We start from the raw sequence: 19,480 nt of genomic DNA on the forward strand, positions 1-19,480 counted from the left end.
TATTACCCTATTTTTTCAATTATTACTTTTTCATCTCTCTCTCTCTCTCTCTCTCTCTCTCTCTCTCTCTCCAATCATTACCCCTATTTTCAATCATTACTCTATTTCTCTCTCCACCCACTACCAAAACTAAACTAAACTAAACTCTCAACCAAACAAAACCCTTGTATTTTAGATCCCCAATTGTCCTCCAAAACCTAAATTTATTAGGCAATAGGTCAACATTGTCCATTAAGCTCAAACAAAATGATTGTTGATTTTTTTCATATATCAGGTCAGCCAATTACGCAACATTGGTGACAACGCAGCTAATTATTGTGGCGTCACACATGGTACTTTAATCTTAAAAGTCTTAGCTTTTGGTTCCTTATCTTCTCTCCTCAACTCACTCTCAACACCCTTCTCTCCATCTCTTTCTTTGTTTAGTGTTTCCCTTTAATCTCCGTTTACAATTGTGTACTTCTGACCATTGAATGTGGTACTAAGATGTTTTACTATCTTTGTTAAGGCTGGATTGGGACTTCCTGACACTCATGCTTGGTACATCATTGAAACAGTTGCGGAGAAGAATAACATTGGATACAAGCAAATTGTAAGTTAACTTCATGTGATTATGGGATTATGCTAGTTGTATTTCCTATTTTTTGTATGGGCTGGGTCTTGTGAGGTAACAAGAATAGTTTGGGGTTGTTAGAGGTTGACCTGACATTAGTTTCTTAGTACCCCCATAACTATACCAGCCTGAACGACTCTCCACTTATGGAAAATTGGTCATAAGTTGTTGCTTTAAAATCGTTTGAGGTGAGTTTTGCATTTTTGAATATTTTAGGAATTTCAGGCTTATTTTTCGATCTAAGATGTTGGACTTCACCCAATATTTTATGTTTGGATGGTACTACAGGTTCTGAAATATGTTGAAGAGTGATTGGATGATGTTTATTTGTGGATTACATTATTTGTTGGTTTCGTGAGAGTTGGGTTGAAGTCTTGGAAATTATGATACTGTAGGTAGATTATAAAATTTTATAGGTGATAGTGTTCATCTTGCTTCATTGCAGATAAAACTAAGGGGATTTCTGTCACATATCCAGCAACTATATATCAGTTACTGGGGAATGTATTCCATAAAGTCGCAATCTGTGTCACCGTATGGTTTGCCATCCCCACATCCACAAGATGCCAACAATGACATTCAGCAACCTACAGAGGCTTCTGGAAGGAGCTGGGTCCAGAGCATGTTTAGTAGGGATACATCATCTAGAGCAAATTCTTTCAGTCGTGTTCGCAAATGGACTTCAGATAGTGGACCCTTAGGTGTATTTCTTTCGTAGTGTTGGTGCATTTCTGATATAAATTCTCCTTTTCATATAAACTCATTTCACCTCGCATGCTACATTGTGGTTCGATTTCAGCTACAACGGAGAATGGGACTCCTCACAAACTAGATTCAACTGCTGCTGGACAAAAGAAAATACAAGCAAATGTTCGCCTCCTCAGAGGTCATACTGGTGCTGTCACTGCTCTCCATTGCGTGACAAGAAGAGAGGTGTGGGATTTGGTGGGTGACCGTGAAGATGCAGGTTTCTTTATAAGTGGAAGCACAGACTGCTCGGTAAGCTTGAGGTTTACTATTTTCTTTTCTTTTCTCCAGCAGTCCAATTCTTGGAATATCCTGTATCAGTGTGGGCTATAATGGGACCTTGTATTTATTGTGAATATTTGTTCCTCCTATGGCAGGAAAGTTGGATTTGTCTATTTGTATGGCCGCCTTTTGCATTTCTCCTTGCAGCGAAATTAGCTCTAGATTTGTCATGATCTAAGTTATTCCACTCGTGAAAGGGGCTCGGTTCACGTGATCTGTCTTGTTAGGTTGGCAGACCATGTATTGCACGAATTTGATAAAAATTCGTGAATGTATTTTCACATTTCGTAGATTCACTATATCTGGAGAGGAACTGATAGTTTGACCAAAGCATAGAGCACCATGTGCGCATTGTAGCACACCTAGCTGAGCTGCTGGGCGCGTACTATATAACGTGCTACACATTGCGCTGATCCAAGGAAAACATAAATTGTTATGGACAAATTTTGAATGCTAGAACAACTTGTTTGCCATCCAAGTGCTAACCACTGGGCTTTTGCACCTTATTGTAATGTGGTCAATCTAATTGTGTACAGATACTTGGTAGAAAACGATTTAATAGAAACTTAGAGAATCTTAGCCACACGAATACAAAAGTGTATGGACATTAAAATGTTATATAACACAAAAATTAAGGTACTCTTTCCCCTAGTTCCAAGGTATTCATTGTGATCCTCAATCCATTCAAAATCCTGTAGCTCAGCCTTGTTAACAATTTCATCATTGGGATTGCCCGACATGGGGCTTCAAGCTTTGCAAAGTCAAATTAGGGTGTCTACAATAACAAATAAGAAACATAGGAGAGAAGAAGCAGAGGAGAAAGAAGAAGCAGAAGGTAGCAACAGTTACAGCTGCAGCATAGAAAAAGATGCAAAGAAAGGAGAAAAAAAGAAAACAGTCAACCAAGAGATGTAGAGGAGAATTAGCACACAGAAGAAGCAAAAAACGGAGAGGGAGAAGAAACAGAAAAGGTAATGGACAAGCCAACGGCATTCAAAGAACGGGGAAGAACAAAAATTAAGAGATGCAGCGGCAAGGAAAGAAAAATGCAATCCACTCCAAAATGAGCCAATGTGGCTCCAAGTTGACTCTATGTGGCTCTAGCTCTCATACCAAACTGATGTAACCCTTGTCTTACAAGAATGAAGAATACTGTCTCAAATTGGAGCTTTAAAGACACAACTGAACCACCAAAATACAGTTTTCCAGTGTAGTGTAGAAAAGAAGACAAACATTATTATATCATGTAACAAACCACTCAATGAATCTAAATTCAGCACTGATAATCGCTCATTGATGGAACAAAGGTTAGGACATGGTACATGTTAACAATCATGAAGATGTTTTCAAAAGGCAATTCTGGGCAAGGCATAGCAAAAACACCCCTGGGCGTTGATTTTTTAGCAGAGAACTACTAAGGCGTTTTCCTGTTCATTGGAGGCATACAAAGGTGTACGTTTTTCATGCCTTTTTCGCCCAGAAGATGGAGGCTAATGCATTAGAAGAGTCGGTTAATTAAAGTGTTTGGGGCAAAGATGAAAGGTTTTCGTGTACTTGCAAGACGATGTAGAATGCTTTTAAAAAGTTGGATCTGTTAATGCACTATGTTTTTATGCCTTAACATGCTTTTTTGTGAATTCTATCTACTGAAGTAAAAAGTAGAAACTCCAAAGGCTTATGCCTCAATGCCTTGAAGCTTACGCCTCGCCCTATGAGAGGTCAACAACCTCGCCTTGTGCTTATGCCCTTGAAAACTTTTCTTGAATTATTGCAGTACTTGTAACTTCTTCTTTTTTTGGATTCTTGTGCACAATGCACCATAAGGCTGGTGTGAGTTTTAGCAATAATGGAAATAGGTAGGAGAACCAATATATTATTGGCAAAGTGAATATGTTGTTAGACCGAAACGTTGGATATTGTAATTGGAAGATAATCGATTACATTACGGAAGTAAGGTTCTTGGTGGCTAATGGAGATTGATCAACTTCAATGGGTGATTGGTGTTGAGGAGTGGGATATTTCAGCTTAGTGTAATACTGAACTGAAGGTTTTCAGGAAATGGGTTGTCAAAAAGATGTGAGAGGAATCACGGAAAGAGTGGGGAGACCACTTTAGAAGAAGATTGAGTGGTAAAGTGAGATGGGTGGAAGTTTGCCGAGCGCAAAGCAAGGTACGTGGGGTGAGGGAGTAAGAATCCGAGGAGGATCATGGGAAGCTGTGGGATGGCATGTACCATGTAGAGGATTCTGGGAGGGGATGGTTCACAAGTCTAGATGATGCTGTCTTATTGTTTTCCGTGGCTGGTTCATCAAAACAAGGATTTTCTGGAGCAGGAGGTGGTCCTAAAATTAATGATTTGGGGGTTAGTTGGATATGTTTCGGTGGGGTAGTGCATTGCTTTTGTCTGGGATTTGATAGATCATTTGTATTAGGGTTTTGTGAGATTCTTTGGAGAACCAAAACAAAATTGGCCGGCGTCGCTTAGATTGGGGATGCGGTTGTTGAACATCGCTTTTCTTATTTTCCAGAAATTGACAAATAACATGGTATCTTCCGGTTTTTGAGTGTTAAATCTTTATTTTTAAGTAATTGACGCAGAAAATGATATCTTCATTTTTTAGACTGTTTGCGTTGTTAGACTTTCTCTGTCGTTGAAGATGTGAGGTCAATGTTGGCAGGTAAGACAGAGTATGTGGTTCTCACAATCGAGGGTAAGATGCTTGAGAGGTGGACACGTTGGGCAATTGAACCTCCTTGATGAAATTTGAACTTCACATATAGTGTACTGTTCTGGTGTCGCTCAAGGTATAGGTGGACCGGATTAACCACCTAGTTTATTTTTTACAACATGTAATGGTGGTCTAGAGATAGGTTAGGTCATATCATAGGATTTGGTGAGCCGAATGCCATGCTTTCTAGTATTCCAAAATAACGACTAGGCCCTTTTCAATGCCCTTAAGATAGCAGAAGATTTCCCAAACCTATAGTGATTAGGTTTCTGGTTAGATTGGGCGTGATCTCAATAGGGCAGCCTCTTATCTGGAAAATCGCCTCTCATCTGAAAGGATCTAAGATTTTTTTTTTTTGAGGTATATTTCTCGTTGCTTCCAAGAATCAACTCAGTCAGAGATGGAAGTCTGAGTCCTTTTATGGACTGACAGACTGTGATGATGAAGGGCGCAATGGAAGTTTGGAGGGAACATTTGATCTGATAGTTTCTTGTTTTTTCTGGAGAACAGTGGAATATATAGATGGTAATTATGCTGCTCTTTGGGTTGAAGGTGTTAAGTCTCCAATTGTCCTGAAAGCTAAAGCTGTTAGGAAATGGGCTTAACAATGTATATCAAGCTATCTTATACCCTTCCTCACATGCAACCCGTCTTGCACGTGGAGATACAAACATCAGTACAAATTGCCAAAAAATGCAAAGGGGAGAAGCATAACACAAACAAGGAATAAATGCAGACAGAGAAGCTTGAACCCAAGACATCTCACAACCTGAGCTCTAATACCAAGTTAAGTTTCCCATTGTGACATTGTCCCAAAAGCTTAAGCGGTTAGGAAATCGGCTTATGTATTGTGATAATCAGGCACCAATCCATGTCGCTTCAAATTTGGTATTTCATGAGAGAAACAAGCATATTAAGGTAGATTGTCACATTGTAAGAGAATAGATTTATGATGGTGTGTTGGCTACTCCCTTTGTGTCTACAGGAGCTCAGTTGGTGATATTTTCACCAAATTGTTATTCAAACCACGTTTAGAGTTGTTATGTAACAAACTGAGAGTTGTGATATCTATTCTCCAACTTGAGGGTGATTGTTAGAATATAGTCAGTTTTTTAAGTCTTGTAATGAGGTATCGAGTAATATAACTAATAGACATTATGTGGTAGAACACTTTTGTCTCTCTCTCTCTCATAACAGGATAAGATCTCAAATATTGTCTATAATAGTGAATTCTAATATACCTGTTACATATGGGCATGTGCACCTAACGTAAGTCAATTGCATCAGATTCTTAATACCACACGAGTAGATATGTGTGAAGAAAATAGGGAAAAAAGAAAAAAACAAGATTGTCTTCTAGATAAGGTATGCTTTCTTAACTTTCGCAAGATAGGTTCGAATTATATTTTCCAATATGCACAAGAAATTTCAAGTCCACTTATCTTGTGTACTGTAGAATGCTTGAATGTATCACATATGTATCTTAGCCAGATGTATCAGAAGATATATTCAGCATAAGATCAGAATTCGTTCTTTGTATCCATTTAATGATATTGGTACCGACCTCCCGGTACCGAAATCGTACCGCCGGCCGCCGGTGGGCCGTCTCCGGCCACCGGACGGCCGATCCGAGCCGTCCAAAAATTTTAAAAAAAAAAAACGAGGGGGCCTACGCGGGAATCAACGGCATCCGAGGTGTGTAAGGTGCTTGATCCGAGCACCCTTTTTTCGTGTATATATGTATATTCCCGCGAATATACATATATACACGAAAAAAGGGTGCTCGGATCAAGAACCTTACACACCTCGGATGCCGTTGATTCTCGCGTAGGCCCCCTCGTTTTTTTTTTTTAAAATTTTTGGACGGCTCGGATCGGCCGTCCGGTGGCCGGAGACGGCCCACCGGCGGCCGGCGGTACGATTTCGGTACCGGGGAGGTCGGTACATGTAGCACTATGGTTAATGGTAAAATACTGACAACGCTGTTGATGCATAACTTCGGGCATATTAGCTTACGTTTGGGACCAATGGCTTTTTCTTTATGAGCTTTATGGAATGAGCATCTGGTATCTAGTTGCACGGGTTTTCTAGCGATGACATCTGCTCCTTTTTGCCATGATCATACAGGTAAAGGTTTGGGATCCTAGTCTTCGTGGTTCTGAGCTAAGGGCAACTTTGAAAGGACATACAGGGTATTGTACATCAATGGATATCTGCTAAATTCTGTTCTAATTTAATGTTGTATCGTACGTTCTTTCTCCTATGGCTGTTTCTTTGCCTAGTATAAATACGTTAAATAGAGAATATAAATCCTTTTTTATTCACTTTCCAGAACTGTTCGAGCGATAAGTTCTGACAGAGGGAAGGTGGTGTCAGGATCTGATGATCAGTCTGTAATTGTATGGGATAAGCAAACAACACAGCTTCTAGAAGAGCTGAAGGGCCATGATGCACAGGTTTTCATTGATCAACTCACTTCTTCTTGGATTGACATAAGTATATTTTGCTATCAAGCTGCCTTTGGAAGGCCATGGAAGAGAAACATAACAAAATTGTTCTTTGCTTTTTTTTCGTCTAATTTTTTTCAACTTGGAGTTTATGAATTTCAAACTCTGGAGGATGGATTATGAAACAATTGATGCCTTGTACCTATCTTGTGGTGCCAAAAATTTGGTACCCTCTGATGGTCACTGTGAGCTTCCCCGTTTGTCCTGGTATTTTCCTTTCTCTCTTCAGTTCTGTGTTAAAAATGCAATGTGGGAGACTTGATGTGGATCCCCCACCATGAACTTTCAGCACCAAATTGCCTTTTGGACTTTGCCTTTACCAGGGCTGGCTGCCCCCTCACAAGTCGATCCCTTAGGATGTGCCCTCGACAACCTGGCGGTTGTTCGGATATATGTTTTGGTAACCATGTCTCCCTTTCTTGCCAGGCCGGCCTTGATTTAAGCCTCCAAATTTGTCTCCAAAAAATAGGGCCCTGTTTGAGTAAGAGTTATTAATATCCATATTTGAAAATGACAGAGAAATATCGCATTTGTTGGTCTAGCAGCCAAACATTCATCTTTGAACGACTCACTACTTCGGTTCTCACCACCTTAGGGATGCTTGTTTTTTATTGTACTTTTTTGTTTATTTACAGCGCTTCTGTAAACACCACCATGTTTGCAGGCAATGAATGGGAACCTGCCACGTCATTAAAATGTGAGCCCATCAAATTTTCCCAAGACACCTGCATGTATCTGATCACTCCTCCTTGTCAAAACACCTCTTTCTCTCTCAGGCCCTTCCTCCACGACCCCCATAGCGTCAAATGATTGCTCTTACCTGACTTTTAATCTAAAGCTCATAAACGAAACTAATTTTAACAATGGAGGGCCCAAATTTATAAATAGAATTATTCTTTGCAAACTGGATTTTGTTAAAATATGAAGAAATCACATATGTATAATAAATTCTTATAATGTTGTATGGTTAGACTTGTGTGCAAAAGTATAGGCATTACTAGTTTTGGAGGAGATAAACAAAACAAAATAAAAATCCTATGTGACTGTGTCGCATATTTTATACATTCAAACCACTTTCATACGTATTATACATTCTTAAAATATTCAAGCACTCTCTTGGTAAAATGTGCGGATCTTAAAAGACTTAAACCATCGTCATTTTTTTCCAAGCCATTTAATTGATACCTGTCCATTTGTTATTGAGGTTAACTTATGCATAGGTGCATTGTGCATGTAAGCCTCATGTCCAGAAAAAAAGTTTCGAGCGCGGAGTTCCAAACCTGGAACATATGGGGGATAGGCTCTGACAACTTTCGGAACAAGTGATCACTTGGCTACATGCAGACATTTGATATTTCAACGAAATTATTGGTTTTTACTGGTCTTTTAAGCTCCTTTCTTTGCATATATGATCTGCTGAGTTCTCATCAATTAAAGGTACCCATTTTAATGTGTCTTAAGTGGCTAATTTTTATTCTTTAAACATATAACGAATTCATTTTTATTTTTATTTTGTGTCTTCTTCTAAGTTCTCTTCCATAAAAGGTACCTATTTATTGTGTATAAAGTGGCCAATGTTTATTCTTTTCCAAATTTATAATATTTTCAGTTATTTAATGTGTCCCGCCCACAACCTCATCAGATTGCATAGGTACTGTCATTGTTGTTGTTGATTAGTTTAATTCATGTATCTTAACTAATAAACTAATATGTTGCATTTAAACTATGATCAAACTGAAAAACTGAAGAGTTTTTCTTTAGATGCAAAACGCTCTAGACTGCTCCCACTTCATTATATATTCAATGTGAACATTAGAGAGCTCGCTTTGCCTCACCTGCTCGCACACACGAATTACGTGACTTGGGGCGAAGTAGTCTCCATTGATCTCCATCTGCCCAAATGCCACCCACTCTGCTTCTATTTGTTTCAGTGCAAAAAAATTTGTTGAATCACTTGAATCGAAGAGCCAACTGGGGATAATTTGTCATTTATTCATGTAGGTCAGTTGTGTGCGCATGTTGTCAGGGGAACGCGTCCTCACTGCTGCTCATGATGGAATGGTAAAAATGTGGGATGTAAGAACTGATACTTGTGTTGCAACTGTTGGTCGTTGCTCAAGTGCTGTTCTTTGCATAGAATATGATGACTCCACTGGAATACTGGCTGCTGCTGGTAGAGACACGTATGTGAACTTAACTGCTGACTATATGGTTGTGGTTCTCAGTTGTTAACTTACTAGTCAAAAGCCTAACCTTGGGAATATTTTGACTTGTAGTGTTGCGAACATTTGGGACATCCGTGCTGGCAGGCAGATGCAAAAACTTTTAGGCCACACCAAATGGATCCGGTGAGCTAATTGAACATACAATTTGTCCTTGTTTCATAGTTGTGTCTACAGGAAATTCATGTGCTTTTACTGTTATTATGCAGGTCAATTAGAATGGTCGGTGACACTTTAATTACAGGCAGTGATGATTGGACAGCACGAATGTGGTCTGTCTCTCGAGGAACATGTGATGCTGTTCTAGCTTGCCATTCTGGCCCAATTTTGTGTGTTGAGTACTCCGATTCGGACAAAGGAATAATAACAGGTTAACATAAGTTACTTTTTCAGTTTGTCAATGTTTTTCAATCTTGCTTCTTCGGTAAAAAAAATATTTTGGTGGCTATCAATGTTTTTTTTCCCCATAAGTTATTTCATTGCTAGTACCCATCTTTCCTGACGTTTGAGGCTATATTTTCAGGTTCAACCGATGGTTTGCTCCGGTTTTGGGAAAATGAGGAGGGTAAGAGCTCTACTGAGATCTAACTGTTGTCTCGGAAATTTGTACCTTTTGCGATTGAGTGTGCCGTTTTTTTGTTTACTTCTTGATTCCATCACTATGAAGAAAAAAGTAAATAAAATAAAGTTGTCCTCATCCTGTATTTAATAAGGGTTCATGCCTAATTGTGCAAGCAACTATAGTTTTACTGGTTTTACGACGCGTTGCTGCCAAGAATCATGCTACGGTTTCAATGGTTGCTATTCTTGTTTTTGGTTTACATGTCTGGGTTGGCTGCAGGGTTAGAACCAGGGATGTAGCTGCTGTAAAGCCACCTTCTCCCTATTACCCTGCATATCTTACATACACGCACACATATCTATATACATCCATACAGTAATTACTGAGTCTGATAGAGTATATTTTCAATGTCGAAGCTCCGCCTGACTAGACCAACTCATTTAGTATCAGAAAACGTGTACTTCAGTCCTTTCATTTTTGTTTCCTTTTCTTCTGTTTCTCTCCCCTGGTCATTGTTCAACTCTCTCTGCGCATCAATCTCTTTGCTTTTTTAAAGTTTACCACCCCCCCCCCCCCCCCCCCCCCCCCCCCCCCAATCTCTCTTATCACACGAGGACGTCCTCATTTTAGTTAAAATGTGGATCTCCCTATTTCTCCCATTTTCCGATCAAATTTCGATGATTCGAGCCGCTCAATGTGATCAGAACGTGATTTTAAGAGTTCCTGCTAGAAATCAGCAAAAAAATGACCAGGAAGGGCCTGATCTGAACAGATTTTTATTGAACGGTTCAATAAAAAACTGCTCAAATCAAGCCCTTCCCAGTCATTTTTTTGCTGATTACTCATGGGTACCCTTAAAATCACGTTCTGAACACATTGAGCGGCTTGGATCATCAAAATTCGATCGGGAAAGGGCGTCCGCACTTTACTGAGTGCGGACGTCCCCTTTACCGATCGAATTTCGATGATCCGAGCCGCTCAATGTGATCAAAACATGATTTTAAGAGTCATCTCGAGAAATCAGCAAAAAAAAAAAAAAAGGCTAGGAAGGGCTTCATCCGAGCAATTTTCATTGAACGGTTCAAAAAAACTGCTCGGATGGAGCCCTTCCCGATCATTTCTTATGCCAATTTGTTGCGGGTACCCTTAAAATCACGTTTTGAACACATGGAGAGATTCGGATATCGAGAAAGGGGACGTCCGCACTTTAACACAATACGGACACCCTTATAGGAAGGCTCGTGTGTGTGTGTGTGTGTGTATATATATATATAGTTCTTTTCAGGTCCAATCGCCCGGATTTTCTTATGGTCCGGATTTCTCATTTCCCAATCGATTTGCAATGATCCGAGTCATTCAATGTGTTCGGAACGTGACTTTAAGGGTACCCATGAGAAATCAGCAAAAAAAATGATCGGTAAGGGCTTGATCCGAGCAGTTTTTTACTGAACTGTTCAACAAAAAACTTCTCGGATCAAGCCCTTACCGATCATTTTTTTTGCTGATTTTTCACGGGTACCCTTAAAATCACGTTCTGATCACATTGAGCGGCTCGGATCATCAAAATTCGATCGGAAAATGGGAGGTTCGGACGGTCCGGACCGTAAGGCTTCCGGACCTGAAAACAACTATATATATATATATATATATATATATATATATATAGACACACACACACACAAAACTTCTTATAAGGGTGCCCTTACCATATTAAAGTGAGGACGCCATTTTCCCGACCAATTTGCAATGATCCTAGCCGTTCAATGTGTTCAGAACGTGATTTTAAAGGTACCCGTTAGAAATCAGCAAAAAAAAAAAGACCGGGAAAGGCTTCATCCAAGCAGTTTTTGTTTTTTATCGAATGGTTCAAATAAAAACTGCTCGGATGAAGTTCTTCCCGGTCTTTTTTTTCCGCTGATTTCTCTCGGGTACCCTTAAAATCACGTTCTGAACACATTGGGCGGCTCGGATCATTGAAATTTGGTCGGGAAAGGGCAGAAAAAGGGACGTCCGCACTTTAATATGGTAAGGGCGCCCTTATAAGAAGCTAACTGGTATACAGTCCGTCTCCCATGAGGGGGTCCTTATTTTAGTTAAAATGCTGACCCCCCTTTCCCGATTGAATTTCGATGATCTGAGCCGCTCAATGTGGTCAGAACGTGATTTTTAAGGGTACCTGCGAGAAATCGGCAAAAAAAATAACTGGGAAGGGTTTCATCCGAACAGTTTTGAACAATTTTTTATTGAACGGCTCAAATAAAAACTGCTCAAATCAAGCCCTTCCTGGTCTTTTTTTTTGGCCGATTTCTCGCAAGTACCCTTAAAATTACGTTATGATCATATCGAGCGGCTCAGATATTCGAAATTCGATTGGAAAATATGAGGTCTGCATTTTAACTAAAATAAGGACCCCCTCATGGGAGACGGACTGTATATATATACTGATCTTCAGGTCCGGTATCTCGGATTTTGGTTAAAATCCGGACTTCTCCCACAGTCGTAGATTGTGTTTTCAATGGTCCAGATCTACAACCAACGGCTGTGGACCATTGATTGTCCGGTCATAAAATCCGGTCAAACCAACGGCTGTGGACCATTGATTGGCTGGTCATAAAAGCCCGTCATAAATTGACCGCAGATCTAGACCATTGAAAACACAATCCAACGGCTGTGGGAGAAGTCCGGATTTTAACCAAAATCCGAGATACCGGACCTAAAAAGGACTCTATATATATATAACAATGTATGTAAAATATATCTCTAGTGTTGAAAAAATGTGGACCAAGAAAAGGAACAGTGAAGGTATTGTTTTCTGGTATTCACTCATAGAAAAAAGAACCCTCTTATGGTTAACGCTGTTAGTATACAAGAGTTGCAACCAGGGACAGAGCAAGTATATTGTCCTTAGGGGAACCCAACCTGAGGCCAAAAGACGTAAAGAAAAGAAAAACTACATGGAGCGTGCAATACTTGCCCTCATGAAGTATGCAACAATTTTACGATTTTTCCAACATATGGTGGAAAGTTACAAACAAGATGTTAAGAATAGAGTCCAACTTCTTCAAGGCAAATGCTAGATCCATCACCCTCTTACTCGTAAATGTGGTTCAGACAAAAGCAAATACCAGTGTCAATCGGAACATAATCATCTATTCAAAGCAGACATTAAATTTTTAAAATCTCGTGAACTTATATACTCAATTCAAATTTGCGGCTATAAAATATTAACTCAAGAATTCACTGCATTCAGTCAATTCACAATAACCCATACACGATAGAGACTCTTTAACCTCACAACCCAATTCATTGTTTTAGCAATGAATACTGGTAACTCAACAATAGGTAAAAAAATTTGTAAATCCTAAATAATCTAAAGATCTATTCCCAACACAAACAAAGAAACTAAAAATAAATTACTTGAATAACAAACCAAATTCTGGTGCAACTAAAACCAACTGGAGGTGGTGGAACAATCACATGTACAAAAGAGAAGATTATTTTGAGAATTCAATAATGGACGAATTTGGATTTAGGGCCATTTGGAACACTAGTAAGAACAAAAAGTTAAGATGAATTCAAAATAATTCTTTTAAAAATGGCTCTTTACTGTTCTTCCGCATGATATGAGAAACTTGGAGTACAACGGTATAACCAGTATGTAGTAATTCTTTTGGTCCGCACATTGGAATAATAATTTTGACCACCACAAAGTGATGTTTAAAGCTTCTGATGAGTATGCCGTCTTTGTCATATTTACCGGATGCTTCTATATGTTTAGATTGTAGATGAAACTAATGATATGCTGTTAGAGCTTAACTTATCCATCGCATCACTTTTACGTGGCGTGATGATGTTCCTTTTGCTGGATAGAAGCAATGGCTAAAACTTCTTCATGTTAATGCAGGGGGTATTAGATGCGTGAAAAATGTTACTATCCATGCTGCATCTATATTATCCATCAATGCTGGGGATCACTGGTTAGGGATCGGAGCAGCCGATAACTCAATGTCGCTATTCCAGCGACCTCAAGAGAGACTTGGTGCTTTGTCGAGCACAGGGTCGAAGATGACTGGGTGGCAACTCTACAGAACACCTCAGAAAACAGTTGCTGTGGTACGTACTTTATTTTTTTCCTGCTGTTAGAAGTCTGGAATAATCGACTTCAATTATGGTTTGCATTCATTTAAGTTTTAGACATGCATATATGGTACAAGATTTAGGGTTGTGGATACTGTAGAAGCGTTAAAATTGGGGAGATATATTTTGAAGGTTTTGATTTTGGAGAAATGTAAATGATTTCTGGTTTTGTGACTATATGATTCACAGTGGTCAAGTTCTAGAACCTAATCAATCATGATGTGTTTTTTGCCACGTATATTCCAGCCTGCCATCAATGACCGACACATAGACAGTATTCCCATTTGTCAGTTAGCAGATATGGGACACTTAAGGCTTCTTCAACATGATAATCCTCCACGGCGGAATTCTATTTGTTAGGACAAAGAAATCATTCCCTTGGCACAAACTTAGACGTGTAGACCATGATTACTTCCTTCATGGAACTTTACCATAACCGGCTTAAGTATGAGCGTTTCCGCATTTCCTTGATATCTCATGAAGCACCCTCATACTCTTGCAAGTGGTCATGTTGAGTATTGCTGCTCATTTGTCAACTCTTCAAGAGAGTCTTAGCATGCATTGCACATCTACGATGTCATTAGAGTTGATGGTTCATTGGGAGGGAGGGAGGGAGTCATGTCCTTATTTGTTCAGTTTTAAATAGACTATATGTTAAATTGTATACTGCTAACATTTTTTGCTTTATTTGATTGAGAAAAAAACCTGAGAGAGAGAGAGAGTCATGTCCTTATTTGTTCAGTTTTAAATAGACTATATGTTAAATTGTATACCGCTAACATTTTTTGCTTTATTCGATTGAGCAAAAAAACCTGAGAGTAGTCTTCTCTATTTGGTCTTCTCATAGTGGTTTGTTTTTTTTTGCTTTATTACTTCACTCATGTAGGGTTTGCAAGTTTTTATCGAGGAAGTAGTAGCACCCGATCCTCGCATGGGATCTTTTTTTTGAGAAATTGAGAAAAAGGGTTGTCTGCTATGGAGAGGAGATTCACCGTGGGGGTTAGAGATAGAGGAAAATAGCCTACCAAGGGCAAGTACAAAGGTAGGATTGCTTGCAAGGAGCATAGGAAGGGAAAAGGGCCCGTCCGAGGTCGCGAAAAGTGATTTTTCGCTAACTGTCAGACAGATCATTGAGGGATGAGCCTACGAGTTATTGAGAGGGGTAAAGTAGGATATAATGGAGGAAGATTTTATCATGTATTTGTAGAAATAGATCCTGCACTAAAAAGGTGCTCTCAAGGGAAAGTGCAAAAATGTGGGGAATCGGGCTGACTGGGAACGGGTACACTGTGGGGTAAAAAGATTGGAGACAATATGAAACTTAATTCTCATGAGGATAGGTATTTAGAATGATTCTAAGGTTATTCCAAGGTATCCCCATGATTCCTGGGTCAAACGGGCCTTCCTGGCCCTTGTCGGTTGCACTTAATGCTTAAAAATGGATCATCGATTGGGGGCATATCCGTAATTTTCCTAAGAAGCGACCCCACTTATTGTGGGGCGAGGAATCAATTTATAGTATTCGGAGAGTTTTTCTAGAGAAATCTCCACAAATCATTTTTGGAAGTTCTGGGGCCTAAGGAGAGTCAAGGAGCAAACTTGTAATTATTCCAAAGGTGGTGCTGGCTTTTAAGGAAGCAAAAATGCTCCCCCATACCAGAAAACACGATAACAAGAGGGGGAGAGAGCGGTTTGGCAGTAGCTTGGCCATCTTTGATACGTTTCGCGCGCCGTTTGTTGCAAAAATTTGCGCGCGGGACATAGATTCAGATTTCTTGTATAATTTCAAGCCTTGGGTTGCGTCCACAAGGGTTTTTCTTCAAGATTCAGAAGAAGCTCTAGGTAAACTTTGAGATCTCGTTGCTTGATTCACCATTTTAAGCGATTCTTGAACCTATTCTTTGTGTAAAGTTTTGAAGTTGGTCCAGAAGAGCTGAACGAAACAAGCATAGAAATAGCATAATTAGGCTATGAGGTTGAACTAATACTTGATGTTGTGGCCCATCATAGATAGATGTGAACATCATGAACTATCCTATAAGAAAACCAATCATTGCTGCTACCCGTTTCTGGATGTCTTTTTTAAATCCTTGTACAATGCATGACTATGAACTCTTGGCTTTGAATCACGCATGAATTGGTTGAGTATTAGTAAAGTTACCATGGTAGGAGATTCAAAAATGGTGTATGTATGGCCGTATGTGTAGGTTTGGGTAAAATTTTGAGTATGGGCATTCTTTGAATGTGATCAAATCATGATATATGGTTGGAAAATAGACTTGGTGATTGAAACTATCATTGGGCTGGTTGAATTGCCTCTTGATTAGAAAAACTTGGGAATTCGGCCTCTTTTTTTTTATATAAAAAAAAATGAGGCCAGGTTTAATATACGCAAAGCTGATGCCGAATTTTTGAAAATTCTTTGGCAAGGAAAAGTTCACAAACCTTGTGAGACGTTTGAAAATGAGTTCACAAATCGGTAGAGAGTTCCTTTTTTTTTGAAAGGTGGATAGTAAAATGGAGGGATAAGTTTTCTGAAGGCTCGGGATGCCTTATTTAGGCAAAGACAGTTTTTTTTGGTTAAGGAGAAAGATTCGGGATTGCGTGCCGCTTATCTTTTGGAGAATTGAAAATAGACTATATTGGCCTCTCTATTCTTCCTGTAGAAGAAAGTGGTGAAGGAGTGTTTTTTTCCTTCTTCAAGATGAGAAGATAGGAAAGGTTGGTTCGAAAGATTGAGTACTTGGATGATTGACAACTATGGATCTCAAGTCTCATACCATGTTGAGCTTTATTGGAAGGATGCACATAGAACATTTGTTTGTTATGCATACAAGGTTGTAGGAAGCATACCTTGCTGTTTTCGTTCCTTTCTTTTGGGCAGAGTGGGGATGGAGACTCCTTGCTCCAGTGGTGATTTAACCGTCGAGGAGAGAATGGGGGTGGGCGGAAACGCCAAGCTAGTGGTGATCCTGGTGCTAGCTCTTCCTCTTATTCCGCCTGCATTATTTAGGATGAAGAGGAATTTGATGATCTGGATTTCCTTTCAGAGAACCTCAGTTAATCTGCGGCTGAGATAGATGCTATGGCAGCGGGACTTGTGACCCCTGAAGTCCAAAACAGTGAGGAGTTTGGTGATCCAGGTGGTGTTTCAGAGAGTTTCTGCTTTTCCATTGCAGTAGTGGACGAAATAATAGTTGAAATTGAGGCCTCTGAGGTACAAGGTTGTGAGGCGAATATTCCGGTAGAGAACAGTGAGGCTTCTGAGAATGAAGTGACAGTTATTTCGCCCAAGAGGAAACGCCACAAGCCCAACAAGGTTGAGGTTTTTGCCTATCAAAAAAAAAAGAAAAAAAACAAGGTTGAGGTTTTTGACAAAGATACCGGGCTCGGTTGGCTGTTGGGGCGACTCCTATTGTTCTTGAGGCCTGTCACCTATCCCCTTTCCTTCGGGATCTCTCCCATTTCATCCCTTCGTTTATGCTCCAGGTAAGGTTCCCCCCAGATATGGAAAGGTTCATTTCAGAGAGGGATGGTAACTTCCTTCGGTTAGCTCTCAGTTTCAATTCAAGGTATAGAAATGCCGAGGTCTAAAGATCAACTGTAAAAACTGGCGGCTTTGAACCCTCCGACCTTGGAAGCAGTAAGATCAAAGTCAGTCGTCTATGTCCGACCAAAGCCTATTATTCGAAGGCTCCAGCTAACAATGTGGATTTCCGCAAAAAATGCCACCGCCTGGTGCTTTTCCTACTTTCTCGTTTCTTCCCTAAAGAAAATGCCAGCTTCTCATGTGATTGGGTGAGTGTGCTGGAGCAGGAGGAAATCTGGCGGGTGTGGATTGGGGCAGTTTCACCTTCTCTTCTTTCCTTTAGGCCATGAGATTTGTGCGTTCGTGGTTTGTTACAGTTTTAGAGCTGCTAGTTTTGGGAATATGCTGGAGTCGGAAGGCCAGCCATTTCTGCTGCGACCGCTAACCGTTTTCCTAGGGCTTCCCGTTGGGCCGAAGCTAAGACAGTCTATGCGGTGAATAACTTGTTGACCCACCGAGTCGAACGAGATGGCTTGACACCCCCAGATATCATTTGGCAGCCTTATGATGGTTTTGTTTGCCCTGATGAGTCAGCCTGTGAGAGGGCCAGACAATATTCAAGGATGAGGCGTTTTTTCGTCAGGTATCCCACTCGGGAGGTTTACTTGGGCGAGAGGTGTACCATGCAGCTCTCTGGTGCTTTTTCAGCCCTTGCATCACCTCCTCCGACTCTTTTTCGTGAGGTGAAGTCTTTGGGAGCTTTCTTGACGGCTTATGACCTTTGTGCTGAGGGTGACAGTGCTACAAACTTTCCTTGGTTAGTTGATGAATACTTTGCTTGGTACAAGAGGGGTGTCCATAGGTATGTTGTCGGAGTCAGACAGTATGAAGGGTGGCAAATCGTCATTTTTTCTATAAAAAAAAAACAGCCGAATTCCCAAGTTTTCCAAATCAAGTGGTAATTCAACAAGCCCAATGATAATTCCAATCACCAAGTCTCACATTCAAAGCATGCCCATACTCAAATTTTTACCGAAACCTATACATACGGCTATACATACATCATTTTTGAATCTCCTACCATAGTAACTTTGCCAATTCTCAACCAATTCATGCGTGGTTCGAAGCTAAGAGTTCATAATCATACATAAAACAAAGATTACACAAAGAATCGGCTCAAGAATCGCTTAAAACATTGAATCAAGCAAGGAGATCTCAAAATTTACCTAGAGCTTTCACCGATGAATCTTGAAGAAAAATCTTTGTGCATGCAACCCAAGGCTTGAAAGCACCCCGAATCTACGTCCTGCGCACGATTTTGGGCAACAAATGGCGCGGGAAACTGATTAAAGATTGCCAAACCCCCCCCTCTTGCTGTCGTGTTTTCTGGTATGGGGAAGCATTCTGCTCCTTAAAAGAAAGTACAACTTTTGAAATAATTACAAGTTTGCTCTTTGACTATCCTTAGGCCCAAGAAACGACTTTTCGGACCCCGATTTGGGGATATTTCTCTAGAAAACTTTTTGAATGCTATAAGCGGAGTCTCTTCTTTCGAAAATTATGGATATGTCCCTAGTGGGGCCCGATAGCTCGTTTTTACGCATTGAGTGTACCCTTTAAGGGCCAGGAAGGCCCATTTGATCCATGAATCATGGGGACACCTCGGAATAACCTTAGAATCATTCTAAATACTTATCCTCATGAGAATTAAGTTTCGAATTTTTACCCCACAGTGTACTGGTTCCCAGTAGGCTCGATTCCCCACATTCATGTGCTCCTTGCAAGCAATCATATCTTTGTACTTGCCCTTGCTGGGCTATATTCCTCTATCTCTAACCCCCACGGGTGAATCTCATCTCCAACTGTTTGTCCTAAGCAGATGGCTTTTTTTCTCAAAAAAGATCCCCAATGAGGACCCGATATGGGCGCCACTCTACTTGCTCGATAAAACCTTGGATACCCTACTTGAGTGACATAATAACATAAAAAAGACATACCAAAAAAAGAAGACCGAATATAGAAAACTACTCGACAGGTTTTTTTGCTCAATCGACTAAAGAAAAAACCCTACTTGAGTTTTTTTGCTCAATCGAATAAAGAAGACTACGCAAAAAAGACACAAAAAGAGACTACTCTCCTGTCTCTCCTTACT

The 19,480-nt window shown here is 40.1% G+C and overlaps 1 protein-coding gene across 3 annotated transcripts in view; it reads left to right on the plus strand.

Annotated features, from left to right (window-relative positions):
* LOC131335694 (DENN domain and WD repeat-containing protein SCD1) overlaps positions 1-19,480 on the plus strand; it is a 52,639-nt gene that overhangs the window by 31,640 nt on the left and 1,519 nt on the right. For 2 of the 3 annotated variants that reach the window (XM_058371168.1, XM_058371169.1), the window contains 11 exons: positions 275-332; positions 509-592; positions 1,059-1,314; positions 1,413-1,612; positions 6,499-6,563; positions 6,704-6,827; positions 8,880-9,061; positions 9,155-9,226; positions 9,310-9,470; positions 9,624-9,665; positions 13,567-13,775. In XM_058371168.1, the coding sequence (XP_058227151.1) occupies positions 275-332; positions 509-592; positions 1,059-1,314; positions 1,413-1,612; positions 6,499-6,563; positions 6,704-6,827; positions 8,880-9,061; positions 9,155-9,226; positions 9,310-9,470; positions 9,624-9,665; positions 13,567-13,775 (1,453 nt within the window). Of the gene's footprint in view, positions 1-274; positions 333-508; positions 593-1,058; positions 1,315-1,412; positions 1,613-6,498; positions 6,564-6,703; positions 6,828-8,487; positions 8,530-8,879; positions 9,062-9,154; positions 9,227-9,309; positions 9,471-9,623; positions 9,666-13,566; positions 13,776-19,480 lie in introns of those variants that run through there. The other variant, XM_058371170.1, reaches the window with a different exon arrangement.

The sequence above is a fragment of the Rhododendron vialii genome, chromosome 8a, assembly GCF_030253575.1.
Source record: "Rhododendron vialii isolate Sample 1 chromosome 8a, ASM3025357v1".
Lineage (NCBI taxonomy): Eukaryota > Viridiplantae > Streptophyta > Magnoliopsida > Ericales > Ericaceae > Rhododendron > Rhododendron vialii.